General features: G+C 33.6%; 1 protein-coding gene across 3 annotated transcripts; it reads right to left on the reverse strand.

Annotated features, from left to right (window-relative positions):
- Positions 1-1,570: 1,570 nt before the first annotated feature.
- Positions 1,571-12,024, reverse strand: LOC108903197 (probable E3 ubiquitin-protein ligase HERC4). 3 transcript variants are annotated; one of them, XM_018705289.1, is made up of 15 exons: positions 11,916-12,024; positions 11,506-11,761; positions 10,724-10,960; positions 9,867-10,046; positions 9,594-9,811; positions 9,292-9,541; positions 8,734-9,068; positions 8,383-8,679; positions 7,901-8,074; positions 4,303-4,389; positions 4,041-4,220; positions 3,413-3,590; positions 3,077-3,359; positions 2,678-3,017; positions 1,571-1,817 (listed from the first exon to the last, which is right to left on the reverse strand). In XM_018705289.1, exons 2-15 carry the CDS (start codon positions 11,744-11,746, stop codon positions 1,665-1,667), a joined length of 3,153 nt encoding a protein of 1,050 aa, XP_018560805.1. In that variant the 5' UTR covers positions 11,747-11,761; positions 11,916-12,024; the 3' UTR covers positions 1,571-1,664. The 3 variants fall into 3 exon arrangements, with proteins under 3 accessions (XP_018560805.1, XP_018560806.1, XP_018560804.1); XM_018705290.1 differs by having other exon boundaries at positions 11,521-11,804; XM_018705288.1 differs by having other exon boundaries at positions 11,506-11,804.
- Positions 12,025-16,537: the final 4,513 nt, after the last annotated feature.

Below are 16,537 nucleotides of genomic sequence, written 5' to 3' on the forward strand. Positions count from 1 at the left end.
ATCACCAACTGTTGATTAAACGAGAAAAACTAGGGTACGCAAGGTGTACCGCTACCTTAACGCTGTAACGAAAACGGGCCAGTGGCGTGCTCATAAATATTTTTATAAGCAATTCAAAGTTAAAGTGGGGATCTCAAAATTAAAAAACGACGAATATATAGAATGTACCGTTACGGCTGGCGTTTTATAGACAAGAAATTTCACTTTTAGTATTAAAGTTGAAATATGAACATTCCTTTAATTTTTCATAGTGACAGATCCAGGAACATGGCACCAGGGCACCCATATAAACATCTGAATGTACCTTACCTGTTTTATCGATAATTTTGTAAAAATACTCAATTATGATTAATTTGTGTTAATAGCTTAAAAGAATTCTGCGAGATGTGATATAAGTTTCTAGTACTGTACGTGATTCTTTGCACGTTCAACATGCGTATAAAATCCAGGAAACGTAACGATAAATACAAGGTAAAAATAAGCTTTTTTTGTTAATCTGAATGTACTGTCAGCTTGTAAATTGTCTTATACCCTGGAGAAAACTTCGTTTCAATCGCATCACATCCACTCCATATACATAATTGTATCGTCAGATCCCACTTCTGATTTATGTAATTAATAATTATTACTATCGGAATTTTTAAAACCACCGTAATTTTGGGCCAACAGAGTGTTCTCGTAATGACATCGTTGCGACCCTCTGGCTTTCCAACGAGCGTTAAAACGAAATTATTACGTGAGGAAAAGCGTCTGCAAGCACTTAAATGTGTCAGTGTTAATAATTGGCGACAACCCGTTTGGGACTTGAAAAATTATTTCTTTTTAATCCACACGACGTCTAAACATAAAGGAAACGAAGAAATTTTTTTTTTAAAGTTTTGTAAATTTTAGTCTGCTTACGATCTCACATATTTTTCTCTTGAATATTTGATTAAAAAAACTCCCTCTTGTTTTGGGGCGTCACTCCTTACTTACCCTTTATATGAAAGACTGTACTAAAAATGTCATCGTTTACATCGATCATAAATTCATTCGCCGATATTTTTCCAATTCGCATAATAAAAATTTTACCTGCGTGGGACGGGAAGTTAAATAAAAATTGTCTAACAAACTTTTATTAAATAATCTTTTACAACTTCAATAACTGGTAACGATATACCAAATACACAATAAAACTAATATAAAGTTTTGAAAAATATTCTTTTTTACAATATAAAGAAACATGTACAATGTAAACCACACGATAAAATTAATTAATATTTCATAAATCTCTTCTCGATAATTCCCTACCTGTATTCATCGCTTTTATATAAAAATGTATAAAAAGTGATACATTACAATAAAAAAGTATACTGAAATTATCTCAATCCTTCTTAAAAGTCATTTGATTGACCAAAAACTGTGTAATTCATAGCAAAATATTAAAAGTTAAACCACAAAATCCATCTATTAAAAAAAATCACAGTCGGTACGTACCCACACGTTCATATTTAGCTTCTGATTATACTTAAAATTTTACATTTATTTGCTGAGCATATTTAGTGCCTATTAAGAAATATAGAATATGAAATTCTTCTCAAAAATATATTAGCAAGATAACAATCCAAATAAATACAATGCAAAATATACATACTGGTCAAATAAAGAAATATTACGACAACCGATCACACCAAAGAGAATCCTTCGGTCTGTTGGATAGCCTGCATTAATTTGTACCTTAAACGCTCCTTCGTCTTATATCTGGGCAAGTCCAGCAAGTTAAAACACGTGTGGGCCACCGGCAAGAACTTATCGTCATTCGTGGGCTGTACGACGATCTACAACAACGAAACGTTTACTGCTGTACCAAAAAAACACGAAATAGGGGTTATGAAAACAATATAAGCCTACTCTCTAACCGCAGTAGTTCAAATGTACCCAAAATATAAATAGGTACATCTGCAAGAACTTATCGTCATTCGTAGGCTGTAAGATGATCTACAACAACGAAACGTTTACTGCTTTACCAAAAAAACACGAAATAGGGGTTATGAAAATAATATAGGCCTACTCTCTAACCGCAGTAGTTCAAATGTACCCAATATATTAATAGATACACCGGCAAGAACTTATCGTCATTCGTGGGCTGTACGACGATCTACAACAATGAAACGTTTCCTACTTTACCAAAAAACGCGAAATATAGGTTACGAAAATAATATAGGCCTACTCTCTAACCACAGTAGTTCAAATGTACCCAATATAATAACAGGTACAACTCTCGACAAACGTAAGATCTTCACAGTAGTTCAAATGTACCCAATATATTAATAGATACACCGGCAAGAACTTATCGTCATTCGTGGGCTGTACGACAATCTACAACAATAAAACGTTTCCTACTTTACCAAAAAACGCGAAATATAGGTTATGAAAATAATATAGGCCTACACTCTAACCACAGTAGTTCAAATGTACCCAATATGTTAACAGTACAAATCTCAATAAATGTAAGATCTTCACAGTAGTTCAAATGTAATGGATTTGTTACAGCTTTTAGAATGTATTTAGTTTATTACTGAATGGTTGACAGAAGTCAAGCCAATGGTGTATTTGGATCCCTGAGGCGCACATTTTTATAACCTATTAGGAATTTATAGAGTCCAACAGTGAAACATAAGTGAAAGAATACACTTACCTTAATCGCCTTCATTCCCTGAATGGGTATCCTGTAGCTGCCCGTCAGGTACACCAGAAATTTCTTTTTGTCCGTCAACGACATCTCGTGCAACACCTCCCAGAACCACCTGATCGTCTGGTCCGAAGATTTGTAGCCGTTCTTGTACTCCGCAGCCTCCTCGAGGGCGTGCCAGTCGTAGTTCTCGTTGCCGATCACCACGGCCATCAATTCGTGCGAGTGGAAGAGCTGCAGCACTCTGCCGCCGCAGACCTTCATGAAGCCCTTGTGGAAGGCCTCGTATTGGTGCTTGACGGACTCGTTGAAGATGTAGTTAATGTAGAGGTTGACGTATTCCTGCCTGAAAGGAAAAACGGCTTGTTTATTAAAGGATGGGCGTTATTAACGGTTAAAACTCGCTTGTTTTCTTGCGTGACGGGTACATTCGATCCGTTGGGCTTCAGAGGAATGGTCACGGCCTCCCCAAACATGTCGCGAGATATGTCAAACGACAGGCTGAAAACGTCTTGCATGTCGTTCCCTTCGTAGTCCAATAAGCTTTGTAGGGAGTTGGCCATCATGGGGGAGAGCCCTTTTAAGTCGGACAGGCCTATCGGTTCGCTGAGGAGTTTCTTGTACAGCGCCAGAGGGAACGGTATGTCGATTATGGTGAAGTTGTATATTGCCAAGCCCAGAATCATGCCTGGAAAATGACGTGGCGTTATCTGGAACGATGTAATTTAAACGATGAGATACCTATGAGGAAATAAACGTCGTTATCCTCGAAAGAATTCTCCGCGAACCAAATCGTTCTAGTCTCCTCGTATTCCTTGAACATGCCGTATTTCGGATCTAAGATTTCCCGGAGGAGCAACAGGAAGAATTCTTTCGTCACTCCGCCGGCATCTTCCGCTTCCTCGCCGCAGAATTTAACCTAAAATCGTCAAAATGTAAATCAGACGTGACCCGAAGCTTCGATCGTCTCTTTCTAACACACCACGATATTTGCTAATTAGAAATATTATAGAAACGTTGAGTAAGTTCTTGCTGTTTTCCAACAGATGGCGCTACCAGAACTTGCAACGTTTGAAAGCATTGAGAATAAGTTGAAACCGAAAGACGTCGAACTGCGTTTTTGCATGTTTGAACAGCTGAGCAGCAATTCCATTCATATGAAAACGCCAAAAAATGAATACTCTTGGATATTCTCAAAAGACGTGTCGTTTTATGACGTGGAATTAAAATGGTACCAGAAAAATGGGAAAAAACCGATGGATAATACTTTCAGCGACATGTTTTTTTTACTATTTTTTTTTTAGATAAACCATACATTTTCACGAAAAAAAAACAGCGAGAACTTATTCAACGTCCCGATATTTCGTACCTTTAGAGGTTTTTTGAGATCGGAGGGGTTGACGTGACTAAGTTCCCTAAGTGCATCGTCTACGATATGATCCCTGGTCACGTTCAGCACCAGGAACTGGTTAATGGCGTGCATGCCCTGGGGCGAGATCAGCATTGACAGGAATGCCTGCTGCGCAGCGTCGCTCATGGCTTTTTGCATCTGTAGAGAGACGGTTAAGTTCGTGACTTACGTGAGATACAATTGTGAGTCAAGAAATGCTAAAACCGTCTCTGGTACTTACTTGAATCGACTGGTCTGTTTCTAACAGCTGCAGCTTAGCGTGAGCGTCAAATACGAACGGGTAGTTACATAAAAATAGTTTTCCTGTCTAAAAAATTGTGTTTAACAATATCACGATACATTTTGGTGTTTAAATATGGCACTGACAGGGTGTATACCAATTTTGACCAAAAGATTCTCGTTTGAGGAGGTTCTGTATCAATTTTTATTTTTCAGTGACTAGCGTTCCAAAATTTTTTGTCGGTGCCTCCCGCGTATGATCATTTTGAAAGATATGCGGAGACTGATAAAAATGTTTACTGTCAATGACTTTTGTTTGACAAGGGTAGATTTTTACCATATAATTTTTAGTTTCAGAGAAAATGCTAAACAATTTTAAAACCAAAATTTAAAAATTCCTACTTTTAAAAAATATTAAATTTTTTCTATACGGGGTGTCCCGAAATTAATGCAACAAAATTTGGTCACAGATTCTTAAGACAAATTTAGGGGACCCGTATTTTTTATTTTTGCCAAGTGGCCCCCTCTCTCGGAGTTACAGCTCCCTGAAATCCACCCCTAAAAATAATCTTTTTTATATCTCAGAATCATGTACGAGAATCACTAAATTTGGTACACAGGGGTTTTGTGACGTGGAATCTGATGGTGCTACGCTTTTTGGCGGGTTCCCTTGTCTTTGGAAAAAAAAATTTGGTCACATTTAAATTTCTTACAAATTATTATTAGTCCGCTAGAACCCATTAAATTTAGAAGCTTTCTGTCTCTTGATACTTTTTTCGTAATACGCAATGTTTTCGAGAAAAATGTTAAAATGTCATCAAATGCATATCGTGATTCGCCATTTTCCTCAAAAACATGGCGTTTTACGAAGTAAAAAAAAATCGAGTGACAAAGAAGTTTATAAATTCAATGGCTAACTAATAATTTTAAAAAAATTCAAATTTGCGACCAAATTTTTTTGTTTCCAAAGACAAGGGGGCCCATGAAAAAGGATCTTAAGGGGGTTCCCTGTTAAAAAGCGTAGCACTATTAGATTCCACATGTCATAAAACCCCTGTGTACCAAAAGTGATTCTCGTACAACATGATTCTGAGATATAAATAAGATTATTTTTAGGGGCAGATTTCAGGTGGCTGTAACACCGAAAGAGAAGCTAGTTGTCAAAAAGAAAAAATACGGGTCCTCTAAATTTGTCTTAAGAATCTATGACCAAATTTTGTTGTATTAACTTCTGGACACTGTATTTCATTAGAGTTAATAAATCTTATTTTTTTTTTTTTAATTTAAGGTAATTGGTTAAAATTTTTAATTTCAATTTTATAAATTATGTTAATGATTTTTCCAATAATAAATGTTATTGTTTCTTGATATCAACTAAATTAAATAAAATCGAATATTTAAATAATGTGTATCTCTTATTTTTTTCTTTTAAATTAGAAAAAATAAAAAGTAGCTATGAATTTGCGATTTAATAGTTTTACAGGAAATTAAAATTTAGTCAAAATAAATGAAGGCTATTAGATTTTTTCCAATAGTCTAAATATTTTCAACAAATGTATTATTTTTAGTTTCAGATGATTAAAATAACGCCTATCTTTTCGTAAAAACAGAATTAAATGTAATTTAAAAACAATCGACACACATATGATACAAATAGAATCAAAATCAATGGCGTTATAGTGCAATTAAATAAGCCTTTAAATCGCAATTTTGGTCAACTTGTCTGAATATTTGGTATGTTTGAGGTATACAATAACAATAAGTGACAGTAATTTTTTTCCAACCCTCGTCCAGGGGTGAAATAAAATAAAACAAAGTGTTTTTTCGAGATAACTCAAAGGGGTAGTTAGAGCCAGAAAGAAAAGTTTACAAAAATCGCAACGAGCAAATAAATGAATGAATTTTAAAAGTTTTTTTTTCAATCTACTCTAAAAAACATAAATTCTGTTTTCAGTGAAATAGATTTATATATTTTTTTACTTTTAGTAGTGTATATTTTTTTTTTATAAGAAACTTTTTTTCTAGCTCTTCCCCTTCTAATTTTAATTTTATTTTAGTTATTTTATTTAACTTATTGTTATTACACAAGGTGTCTAATTTGAATGTACCAGGCTGCATAGCTTTTTTTAATTCGACTTTTATAAAAAAATATTTCGAACAAAAGTTATCAGGTTTCGAGGGGGTCAAATTATGGTGACCTTGAATTTTACCTTGAAGTCAATTTCAAGGTCAACCGTGATTTTTTAAATGGACACCCATATTTTTATTGCGGATTCGTATTCTGCGGGAAAAATTACATAACTTTTGTACGACACATTTTTTGAAAATGCTTCGTTCTGTTGCCAGTATGTAAAATTTTATGTTATACAATTTCTTTATAAGAAACTTTTTCTTCTAGCTCTTTCTCTTTTAATTTCAATTTTATTTTACCTATCGTTATTGCACAAGTGTCCCATTTTAATGTAGCAGGCCATATAATTTTTTTAATTTGACTTTTATAAAAAAATATTTCCAATAAAAGTTAACAGGTTTCGAGGGGGTCAAATTATGGTGATCTTGAATTTTACCTTGAAGTCAATTATCAAGGTCATTTCAAGGTCAACCTTGATTTTTTAAATGGAAACTCATATTTTTTATTGCATATTTGTTCAGTGCCATAACTTTTGTATGAAACATTTTTTCGAAAATGCTTCGTTCTCTTGTCAAAGTGCGCTAAAAAAATAACGACCTTGAATCTGACTTTAAGGTCACCACACTTTGACCCCCTCGAAACCTGACAACTTTTGTTCGAAATATATATTTTTTAAATGGAAACCCATATTTTTTATTGCAGATTCATATTCTGCGGGAAAAAGTTTGTAACTTTTGTATGAAGCATTTTTTCGAAAATGCTGTTCTCTCGTCAGAGTGCACCAAAAATCAATGTTGACCTTGAAATTTACTTCAAGGTCACCACACTCTGACCTGACAAAATATTTTTTTCTTTAAATATGCGGCCTCGTACAATGGGACACCTTGTGTATTCCAAACTAAATTATATAAAAAATTCAGGCAAGTTGACCAAAATTGCAATTTAAAGATCCATTTAATTGGACTATTAGAGAAATTCTAAAACTGTGGAATTTCCGAATAATTCTGTTTTTTCGGTATTCTAGATGGGTATACATCCTGCCTTAAAAAATTACAGCAAATATAGGAGTCCTAACAACTAAATATTCGGACGGAACATTATTTATTACAAATTTGATGCAATTTTTAAAGTTTTGTTCTCCAAATTGAGCCTAATTAAAAAGTTAAGCTACAATGAGAATTAAACCAACGCCACAAAATGTGACGACAAGTAAATGTCCAGTTGGAAGAGCTTATTTACGATTTAGTAATCCACCACCTTTTGAGAAGTGTCGAAGTTGTCAAAATTTGTAAACTGTGAGTATTAAATTGTTTGTGCTAAATGTTTATTCAAGGGTGGAATTATTGACCGTTATTGACGAAGTTATTGACCATCGGAATATTTAATTGTTGGGGGCTCGTAATTGTGAAATAAATTCTAAGAAAATATAATTAATAGATTCGTTAAATATAAAACAAATATCACTTACTCCAGGATCCGAGAGCCAGTAAACATAATCGACCCTCACATCCATAAATTCGGATAATTCTATTATATGGAAAGTATCATAAGGTACCCTAAGACCGTCTACGCTGTGATTCAATTTGTTCAAATACGCTAAAATATCTAACATTGCCACTAGACTAGGATCATAGAAGGCCGTCTACAAGGAAAAAGAAAAACAAATGATTCCTACATTAAAATTTAGACTTGTCAGTCCTCATCGACACACTACGTTAGTTTTTACACACTCAAAATGATAAGTTATTTATTTATACAGTGTCTGCCTAACAGAAAAAAAAGTAATTACAAGGAAGGGTGACGGGAAATACAAATCCATTGCAAGAATAAAGATTACTTAACAGTAAATTCGAAAAAAAAATAATAATAAAAGGGATGCAAAAAACAAAGTAAAACACAAAAAAAATATAAAATAAAAAGAAAGAAAAAAAATACAAAATATGGACGTACCTGCCCCTGTGGAATTTTCTGGTTTGACAAAATGTACACCGCGACGCTCTTAAACACATTAATCAAGCGTTCGAAGTAATCACAGCTCGTCATACTGTACCAGCTGCCTACCACTTTATTGGCGGGCTGTTTCAAGCCTAGCAGAGCCTTCACGAAGGGCTTCTGCAGCCTTAAGTGCTGCTTCGGGTTGTTGAATTCGTGGTACAAAGGCAAAGTGAGGTAGATTCGAAGCGCTTCGACGTCAGGTGGCGACGGGCTCAGTTGAGATACAATGTTTTCCGTGATACAGTTCCAAATCTGCAAATCCAGAAAATAATAAGAAAAACAGCGACGAAAATTTAAAAAACGTACCAAGTCTTTTATGCTGTTGTTTTCGATCTTCCCTATCAAGGAAAACGTCCCCTCGGCCTCCTCTAAATTCACTCCGTGGTGCCTGCTGCTGCAGTAGTAGTGTTTCTCGTCGTTCAACAAGAACGACCCGTTAAGGCAAGATAAACTCTTAAATACAGTCTCTAGAAACGAGAGGACTTCCTGTTCGACTTGAACATTACCCGGTGTCCTCAACAAGTTCTTCACGTAATCCTGAGTGAGGTGCAAAATTTGCGTTTGGGGGTTGTACTCCCTGCAATCGTACGGGGGTATGTCGCTGTTTTGTTTTACCACAGATACGAAACAGTGATCCCCACCTAGAAGAATTATAATAAGGATAGCAGACGTGATACGACCATCATGTCTATAAGTTGCCGTTTAGTTACTACAATTTTTTTGTTTTTGGAAAACGGTGAAAACTTGTCCAACGTCACATTATTAACTTTATTTCGTATGTATTTTGTTTATGTAACGTTTTATATAGAATTTCATTTGTGGCAACGATCTTATTGTTAAAATTTGTCCATATATATAACTCACCTGAAAATATTCTGTGAATGACAAAATTCTGGTTATTTCCGGGAGTAGGAACGAGCGAAATACCGCTAGGCGACACCCACGGCCCCAGCACCACCTGCGGTGTCATCGAGCTGGTGGGTTTCCGAAGCCCCAGCTGTCCAGAACCGCCGATACCAAAACTGTACACTCTACCCCTAGATGGCACTAAAGCTAAGGAATGCTGTCTGCCGCTAGCGATTTGGGTTATCGTCGAACCCATTAATTCCACCACCTAAAATATTTTCACGTATATCACGGATCGAAAATAAATAACGATTACCAACCTGTCTCGGTAATATCTCGTTGGTATTTGAACCGTGACCCAACTGCCCAAACATACCCGCACCGCAAGTGAACACACCCCCGTCCATGGTCAGAAACGTAGAAAACTCCTCCCCGCAGGCAATATACCTTACCCTGATGTTCCTCAAGGTACGTAACTGCGTCGGGAACATCTTATTGTTGGTATCGTTTAAGCCTAGCTGACCACGGGTGTTCTTTCCTTAAAAAAGTTTATTTCAATACATTTTTTAAACGGTCCTGCGAGTTTTACCAACCCCATCCGTATACAGCACCAGATTTCGATATCGCAAAGCTATGGTTTGCGCCGCAAGCGATAAATGCTACAGGAATGCCCGTGAGAGAATGTATAACTTTCGGCTTCACCTCGCTGGACGAGAGGTTGCCCAGGCCGAGTTGACCAAAATTGTTTGCACCCCACGCCAATATCTCCCCACCTGCAAAATTCCATCGTTGAAATACATGTATATCTCGATGCGCTGGGGCAATATGCTGGAAATTTTTCATAAAGTTAACATCATTGCACAACGTCAGCTGAGAAATATAATTTAGAAACTGTGAATAAAACATTATATTGTACGGAGGGATGAAAAATTGAACCAATGAATCAAAAGATTCGGCACCAATCGCAATGCAGGCGGCATTTATCAAAGGCCATAATGGTACGTGTAAGCGGGCGGCGTCAGCAGCGGCTTTTCTCAAAGGACTTTCGGCTTCACGACACTAAGATTTGTTTGTTTATAAATAATTTAATACCTAATTTTGACAAAAAAATATAGATTATTCTAAAACTACAACATGTATCGTTAGTTTTGGATCCGCGAATACGGTAACTACGAATAAGGAGCTTTGACTGTACTTGTTTTATGTCGTACGCGGGAGCGCAAATGACTCCATCTGTCGTGCTGACTCCTAAATTTGCCATTCAACGCCTGTAGGGGCATATAGCCCTCGGAGTAGTTGTTTCTCGCAACACTGACAATTAAAACATGTACTTGTTTTAGTTTTCAGTTTATTTTCAGACCCCGTTCAAACATTCACACATTGCAAACTGATAACACTGGAAAGTCCAGATAAACATTCATGATTTCATTTTTTAAATTATTTTACTCACTATTTGCCAGGGCCAACGAATGTCTCTGTCCACAGCATATCTGCAGAATGTGATAAGTTCCTAAGGCACGAACGAATTTCGGTGTGGCTTGAATGTTTTCTCCGATATCAAGCCCCAACTGGCCGTGGTAATCGGAGCCCCAAGAGTACACTTGGCCCCACTGGTTCAATGCCATTGAATGCATGGAACCGCATGCTACGTGGGTAATAACGTGGGCATCTAGCCCAGTGACGGGTTCTACAATAAGGGAAATTTATACAGTCCATTTTATCAGCGATTTTTAGTATACTGATGCGAACAAACCCCCAATAGGCACATATTCAAACGAGAACACTGTTTCCTTCAATTCACTTTCGATATTTGTGTTACATTTATATGAATTGTGCATTGGTTGTTAAAGTATTTATTCTAATAAAAATTGTACAAACGGTGTGATACTAGTCTATCGTGCATTGCAACTCAATAAAGTTTACTTAAAAATGATAAATAAATAATTTTCATTATTTGTAGGTACTACATTAATATCTTCATTCATTTCTAAATTTGTTTCATAAAAAATTACCTGAATTCATTAACAAATTGTTAACCACATTAAAAGAATGTTTTTATATTTAAATAAGTACTACATCACATAAATATTGATTATTTAACGTCATTTACTTTGCACATTAAGTTCCGACTTTTCCGTGTGCATAAAAATTGCACTTAACCACAGATAATGGATTAGTATTTACTAAATCACTAAACTTAGAGTTAACACACATAAGCAAAATATTACATACTAAAGAGAGACATACGTGGCCTTTTTCTAGGCTGGTCGTGACCCAGCTGACCATAGTCATTGCTACCACACGAATATACTTTTCCTTCCTTCGTCAAAAATAGTGTATGATTCTCTCCTAGTGCTGCATAGATCACAGTATTGGCTAGGTACCAGTCCAAGGCCCTCGGGGTTAGAATATGTTCATCTTCGATGCCACCCAATCCCAATTCTCCGTGTATTGTACTTCCCCACGCAAACATTGTTCTGTTTGTTATCTATTCAAGAAATAAACAAGTTTCATTGCTCGTACTGATACAACTGAAATATAGATAAAAACATTTCACTCAAAATGACATGTCTAGAACATTCCAATAATTTTTATTTTAAATTTGTTAATTATCATAGATAAAATATTCGTTAAGGCGTTACCTATTTAGTGTGTGTTAGTTCATTATAGACGGTCACTTATGATTTTGTATATACGTAAATTAGATTAAAAAATGACAAGGCATTAGAAAAATATGACACTATGTAATGGAGGTTATGAGGTTATGAAAATAGAGGAATTTAAGGATTGCGACTTTATCGATTTGAGTTGGAATTACACGTATCTTTACACTTTGAAGTTCTACTAAGCGAGGGAGCCACTAATCCATCTTAAATTACATTACATATAAAAATATTAACACCATAAATTATTTAATATGTTAATTTAAAAATTAAAATTCATATGTGTTTCTAAAACATATGGTTCAATTATTATTGAATATTGAACAGGTACCCTCAAATCCCTCAATTTCCTGCCAGTACAATTATTAACAGGGTTGGATCAGTGGCTACGTTTAGGGTGTAGAGCCTTGCACAAAGTGCCTTCATTTGCAGGAAAGCAGAAACCAATTAAATACGATTTATAATGATTTATTAGTGGACGGCTGTTGGAGCAATATCAATGAAATGAAGTGTATTATCGGAACCAGAGTAATATTTGTTCTGCGAATATCTACTTGTATTAAAAATAATTCACAAGAGAACAAACAGTCAAGGGGATTTGTTGGGTACGGCAATTATTTTGGGATCATTATTAAATTTCTCTTAGGAATAATTATAACAAGTACAAACACCAAATATTTTTTCAATATGGAATACTCGATGGGATCTACCTCGACATACATAATATCTGTTTCTAGGGGAATTTCGGAATCTGATTGTTTAATATTTAGGGTTATTTATATTCTGCTTTAGGTAGTTGGTTTAAGTTTACATTATTGTTATTGCAGCCGTTACATCTCAAGTTGTTCAACTTTCCATAAAAAACTACTTTATTAATTTCAAAATCGCGTCTTCTTTATTTTTAGAGATATGATTTTGAACATATAGGTAGGTACCTACATTATTAAGCTGTATTTCAAAAACGAAGCATTCTTCGATATATGTTTATTTTTTTCTTTTCTATTATAACAAAATACGCTGTAGTAAAAATACAGTTTGTTCCATAAAATCTTGAATCACTTAGTATATGTATATTATTTGAAATTTAATTTTAAGCAATCAAATTTAAAATTCCTGTCCTACATTAATTTGTAGGCAGGCAGTTAAAGCGTCACTATTAGCTTTGAGACATGGGTAAGACACTAACATATAGGTATATTGCCTATAGGATTTAACTAATAAAAAATAAATATTCACTAAATTCTACTACTTAGGTACTTATGAGTACTTACCAGAAATACATGGATATACGATACGACTTTTGACGATTCCATGCATACTTAGACGTAGCTAAAAATGTGCATTTTTGTAACATCTTTATTTTACCAAGCACTACGTTTTTGTGGTAACTGATTTTAGAGATTGATCTGACCTTATATTTCCCGGATTGATACAGTGGTGGACCCATTTTGTAGGAGGTATTTCTGGAACTTCTTAAATTATTTTGTTTGATCAATATTTGGAAGGTTTCTTATGAACTCCATCTAATTTTATACGAAATCGGTGCTTTGTGGGACGTTTAAATATTTTTTTTTACAAAACAAATTCAATTACTACCATTTGATTTTATACATTTATTTTATCATTCCTTTATCCTTTATATTTAACGACTGAATTTAATTTGATATGAATGCCATATCAAATCAATCAAATTTATTTTGTTTGTCGTATTTGTAACATCTACATAGTCAGCAAAAAAATTAAGGGAGCAGAGAAATTTTCAAATTTTCTTAGTGATATTTGAAAGGCTGCAACTTTGTGAATAATGGTCGTATCGAGAAAGACAAAAGAGCGCCATTTTTTTCACAATTTCACATTGAATACTTATCAAATGTCGAAAATAAAAATTATTTTTTTTCAAAATTTTAATCTTTTCAGTTAAAAAATTTTTTTTTCGACATTTGAAATAGGTATGTATTAAATTTGAAATCGTAAACGAAATAACGGAAAAAAATTCAGAAAAATTAAAAAATTTTTTTTTTCAAAATTTTGAATATTTTTTTTCGATGTATGAGCATTTAACGCAAAAAATGTAAAAAAGAATTAAAAAAAAATTTTAAATTTAAAAAAAAATAATTTTTTTTCAAAATTGATTTTTTTTGTGTTTGATCAGTATCTAACGCGAAAAATAGTAAATTGATAACGCAAAAAATTCTGAAAAATTAAAAAAAATTGTTTTTCCAATATTGAATTATTTTTCAAATTTTGAGTGTATTTTCGATGTATGATGAGTATTTAATGCAAAAAATTGTAAAAAAAATAATTCGATCTGAAAAATTTTGTTTTTTTCAAGATTTTGATAAAACGCGAAAAATTGTATAAAAGAATGCAAAAAATTCTGAAAAGTAAAAAAAATTTCTTCAATATTGAATATATTTTTCAATATTTTGAATATATTTTTTGATATGATGAGTATTTAACGTGAAAAATTGTAAACAGATCATAAAAAAATTCTGAAAAATAAAAAATTTTTTTTTTCAAAACACCGTTTTTTCCATATTTGATGAATATTTAACGCGAAAAATTGTAAAAACGATACTTAACGCAAAAAAATTATGAAAAATTAAAAAAAATATTCTTTCTCAAAATTGAATTTTTGTTCGATATTTGACGAGTATCTAACGCGAAAAATTGTAAAACAATAACGCAAAAAGTTCTATGAAACTTAAAAAAATTTGATCTTTACTCAAAAATTTTTTTCAAAATTATGAATTTTTTTTCGATATTTGATAAGTATTTAACGCGAAATTATGAGGAAAATAAGGCAAAAATGTTTGTTTCACCTTGATCATCATCATCAATGTTTAAGGAGCAATAAACCTGGTCCTTTAATGTTTTATAAAATTTTGATGATTCAGAAAAGAAAACGATTTTACCAATCGATTTCAAAATTTACATGTTGCATGGGCATATATTGAGCTAAAAAAATCCTATAAACATTGGTACTCTTTGCAACATTTACAGAGCAGTCGTTGATTTTCCAAAACAGCAGGAAAAGTAATTTTTTTGCACTTTTTTAACTGAGTATAAATAATTTTTTTTTCAACCATACCAAAAGGCCCTTGAATAACATTGATGCAAGTTTCTAAAACCCACCATTCCGTTCGCTGTACGATCAATTAATTCATGAGATATCGATGATAAAAAAAGGTGACTTTTCACTCAATAACCGATATCTCAATGAGAAATAATCATACAGAAAACAAAAAACAAACAAATCGAAGCTAAGAAATCAAGCTAAAAAATCCTGACATTGATTAAGCCAGAAAAAAATTTTCTGATGCCATGGGCAATTTTGAAAAAAAATTGGAAAAATTTTGCCATGCATTATTTCTTTTGATTGCGCCCAGAGTAATGCTCAAAAAATATTTTCATCTCAAGATTTCACAACTAGAATCTTCAAGCTTCAAGATGTTTTTTTGTTTTTCCCGATACGACCATCATTCACGAAGTTACAGCCTTTCAAAAATCACTAAAAAAATTTGGAAATTTTTCTGCTCCTTTAATATTCTTTCTGGAGACATAATAATGTATAAAATTAATAATAAAGTTTAAAAAAATACTGTTCGACTATTTTATGAACATACCTCGTACAGCGTTTATTTCTTCTTTTATGTCTATGACTACATTTAGTTAGCTTTGTTCCTTGACTAGTCCAAAACAGCTCCCAACAGTCAGGCGCATGCGCATTCCGATATAACGTTTACATAAGGTTCAAAATTCGTTGTTTCCAATCAAATGCGCATCCTCCTGACTGTTTTGGATCGCTCTAGGAACAAAGCTAATATCTCAGAGGTACACAAAAGGGTAAAGTTACGGAAATTTATGAAACCATTTATTTATTTTAAATATGTATGTATAAACAAATAATAATACATTTCTTAACAACTCATAGAATTTTTAATAGGCGTATAAATATCATGTAAATAATACTTTTCGACTTTGGCACATTAAGTATATACAGTTATATATCTATCTTAAATGTTATAAATTCTAAAATTAATACTTAATAATTTAAAAATTACTCAGTACAGCTAGAATAATATATTTGTAGCGCTTATTTACAGAGATTCTAATATCCACTACTTTAGGTTTAGGTATGTAGGCTTGTGATCGAGTTTCTGTTAAGATGGTTCCACGTTATATCGTTAATGAAATACGCTTACAATTAACCAATATAGGTACCCAGAGTGAAACTAACTTTTCTCGGAAGATAACGTCGAGATCAATTTAGACGAAAGGATGAACTGGAAGTGGAAACTGCTACCCGAGCTTCTTTAATATTGTTGTGGCTTCAATAAAGTTGCTCAATTACACTAAACTTTATACATCGAATAAAATAAAACGAGATAAACAAACACACATTAGCCGTATAAAGTTCGGACGTAAAGTACAGACCTACAATGGGTATCGCCGCTATAGGATAACGCTAATGGCAACTTTTTCTAGAAAAGATGACACTTACTATCTCTCAGAAAATGAATTTGTAGTTTTATAGCTCTTTTGAAGAAAGTTAGCGTAGATACACGAGCAACAAAACTTTGGTATACTCAACACGTTTC

The sequence above is a fragment of the Anoplophora glabripennis genome, unplaced genomic scaffold (genome assembly GCF_000390285.2).
Source record: "Anoplophora glabripennis isolate ALB-LARVAE unplaced genomic scaffold, Agla_2.0 scaffold105, whole genome shotgun sequence".
Lineage (NCBI taxonomy): Eukaryota > Metazoa > Arthropoda > Insecta > Coleoptera > Cerambycidae > Anoplophora > Anoplophora glabripennis.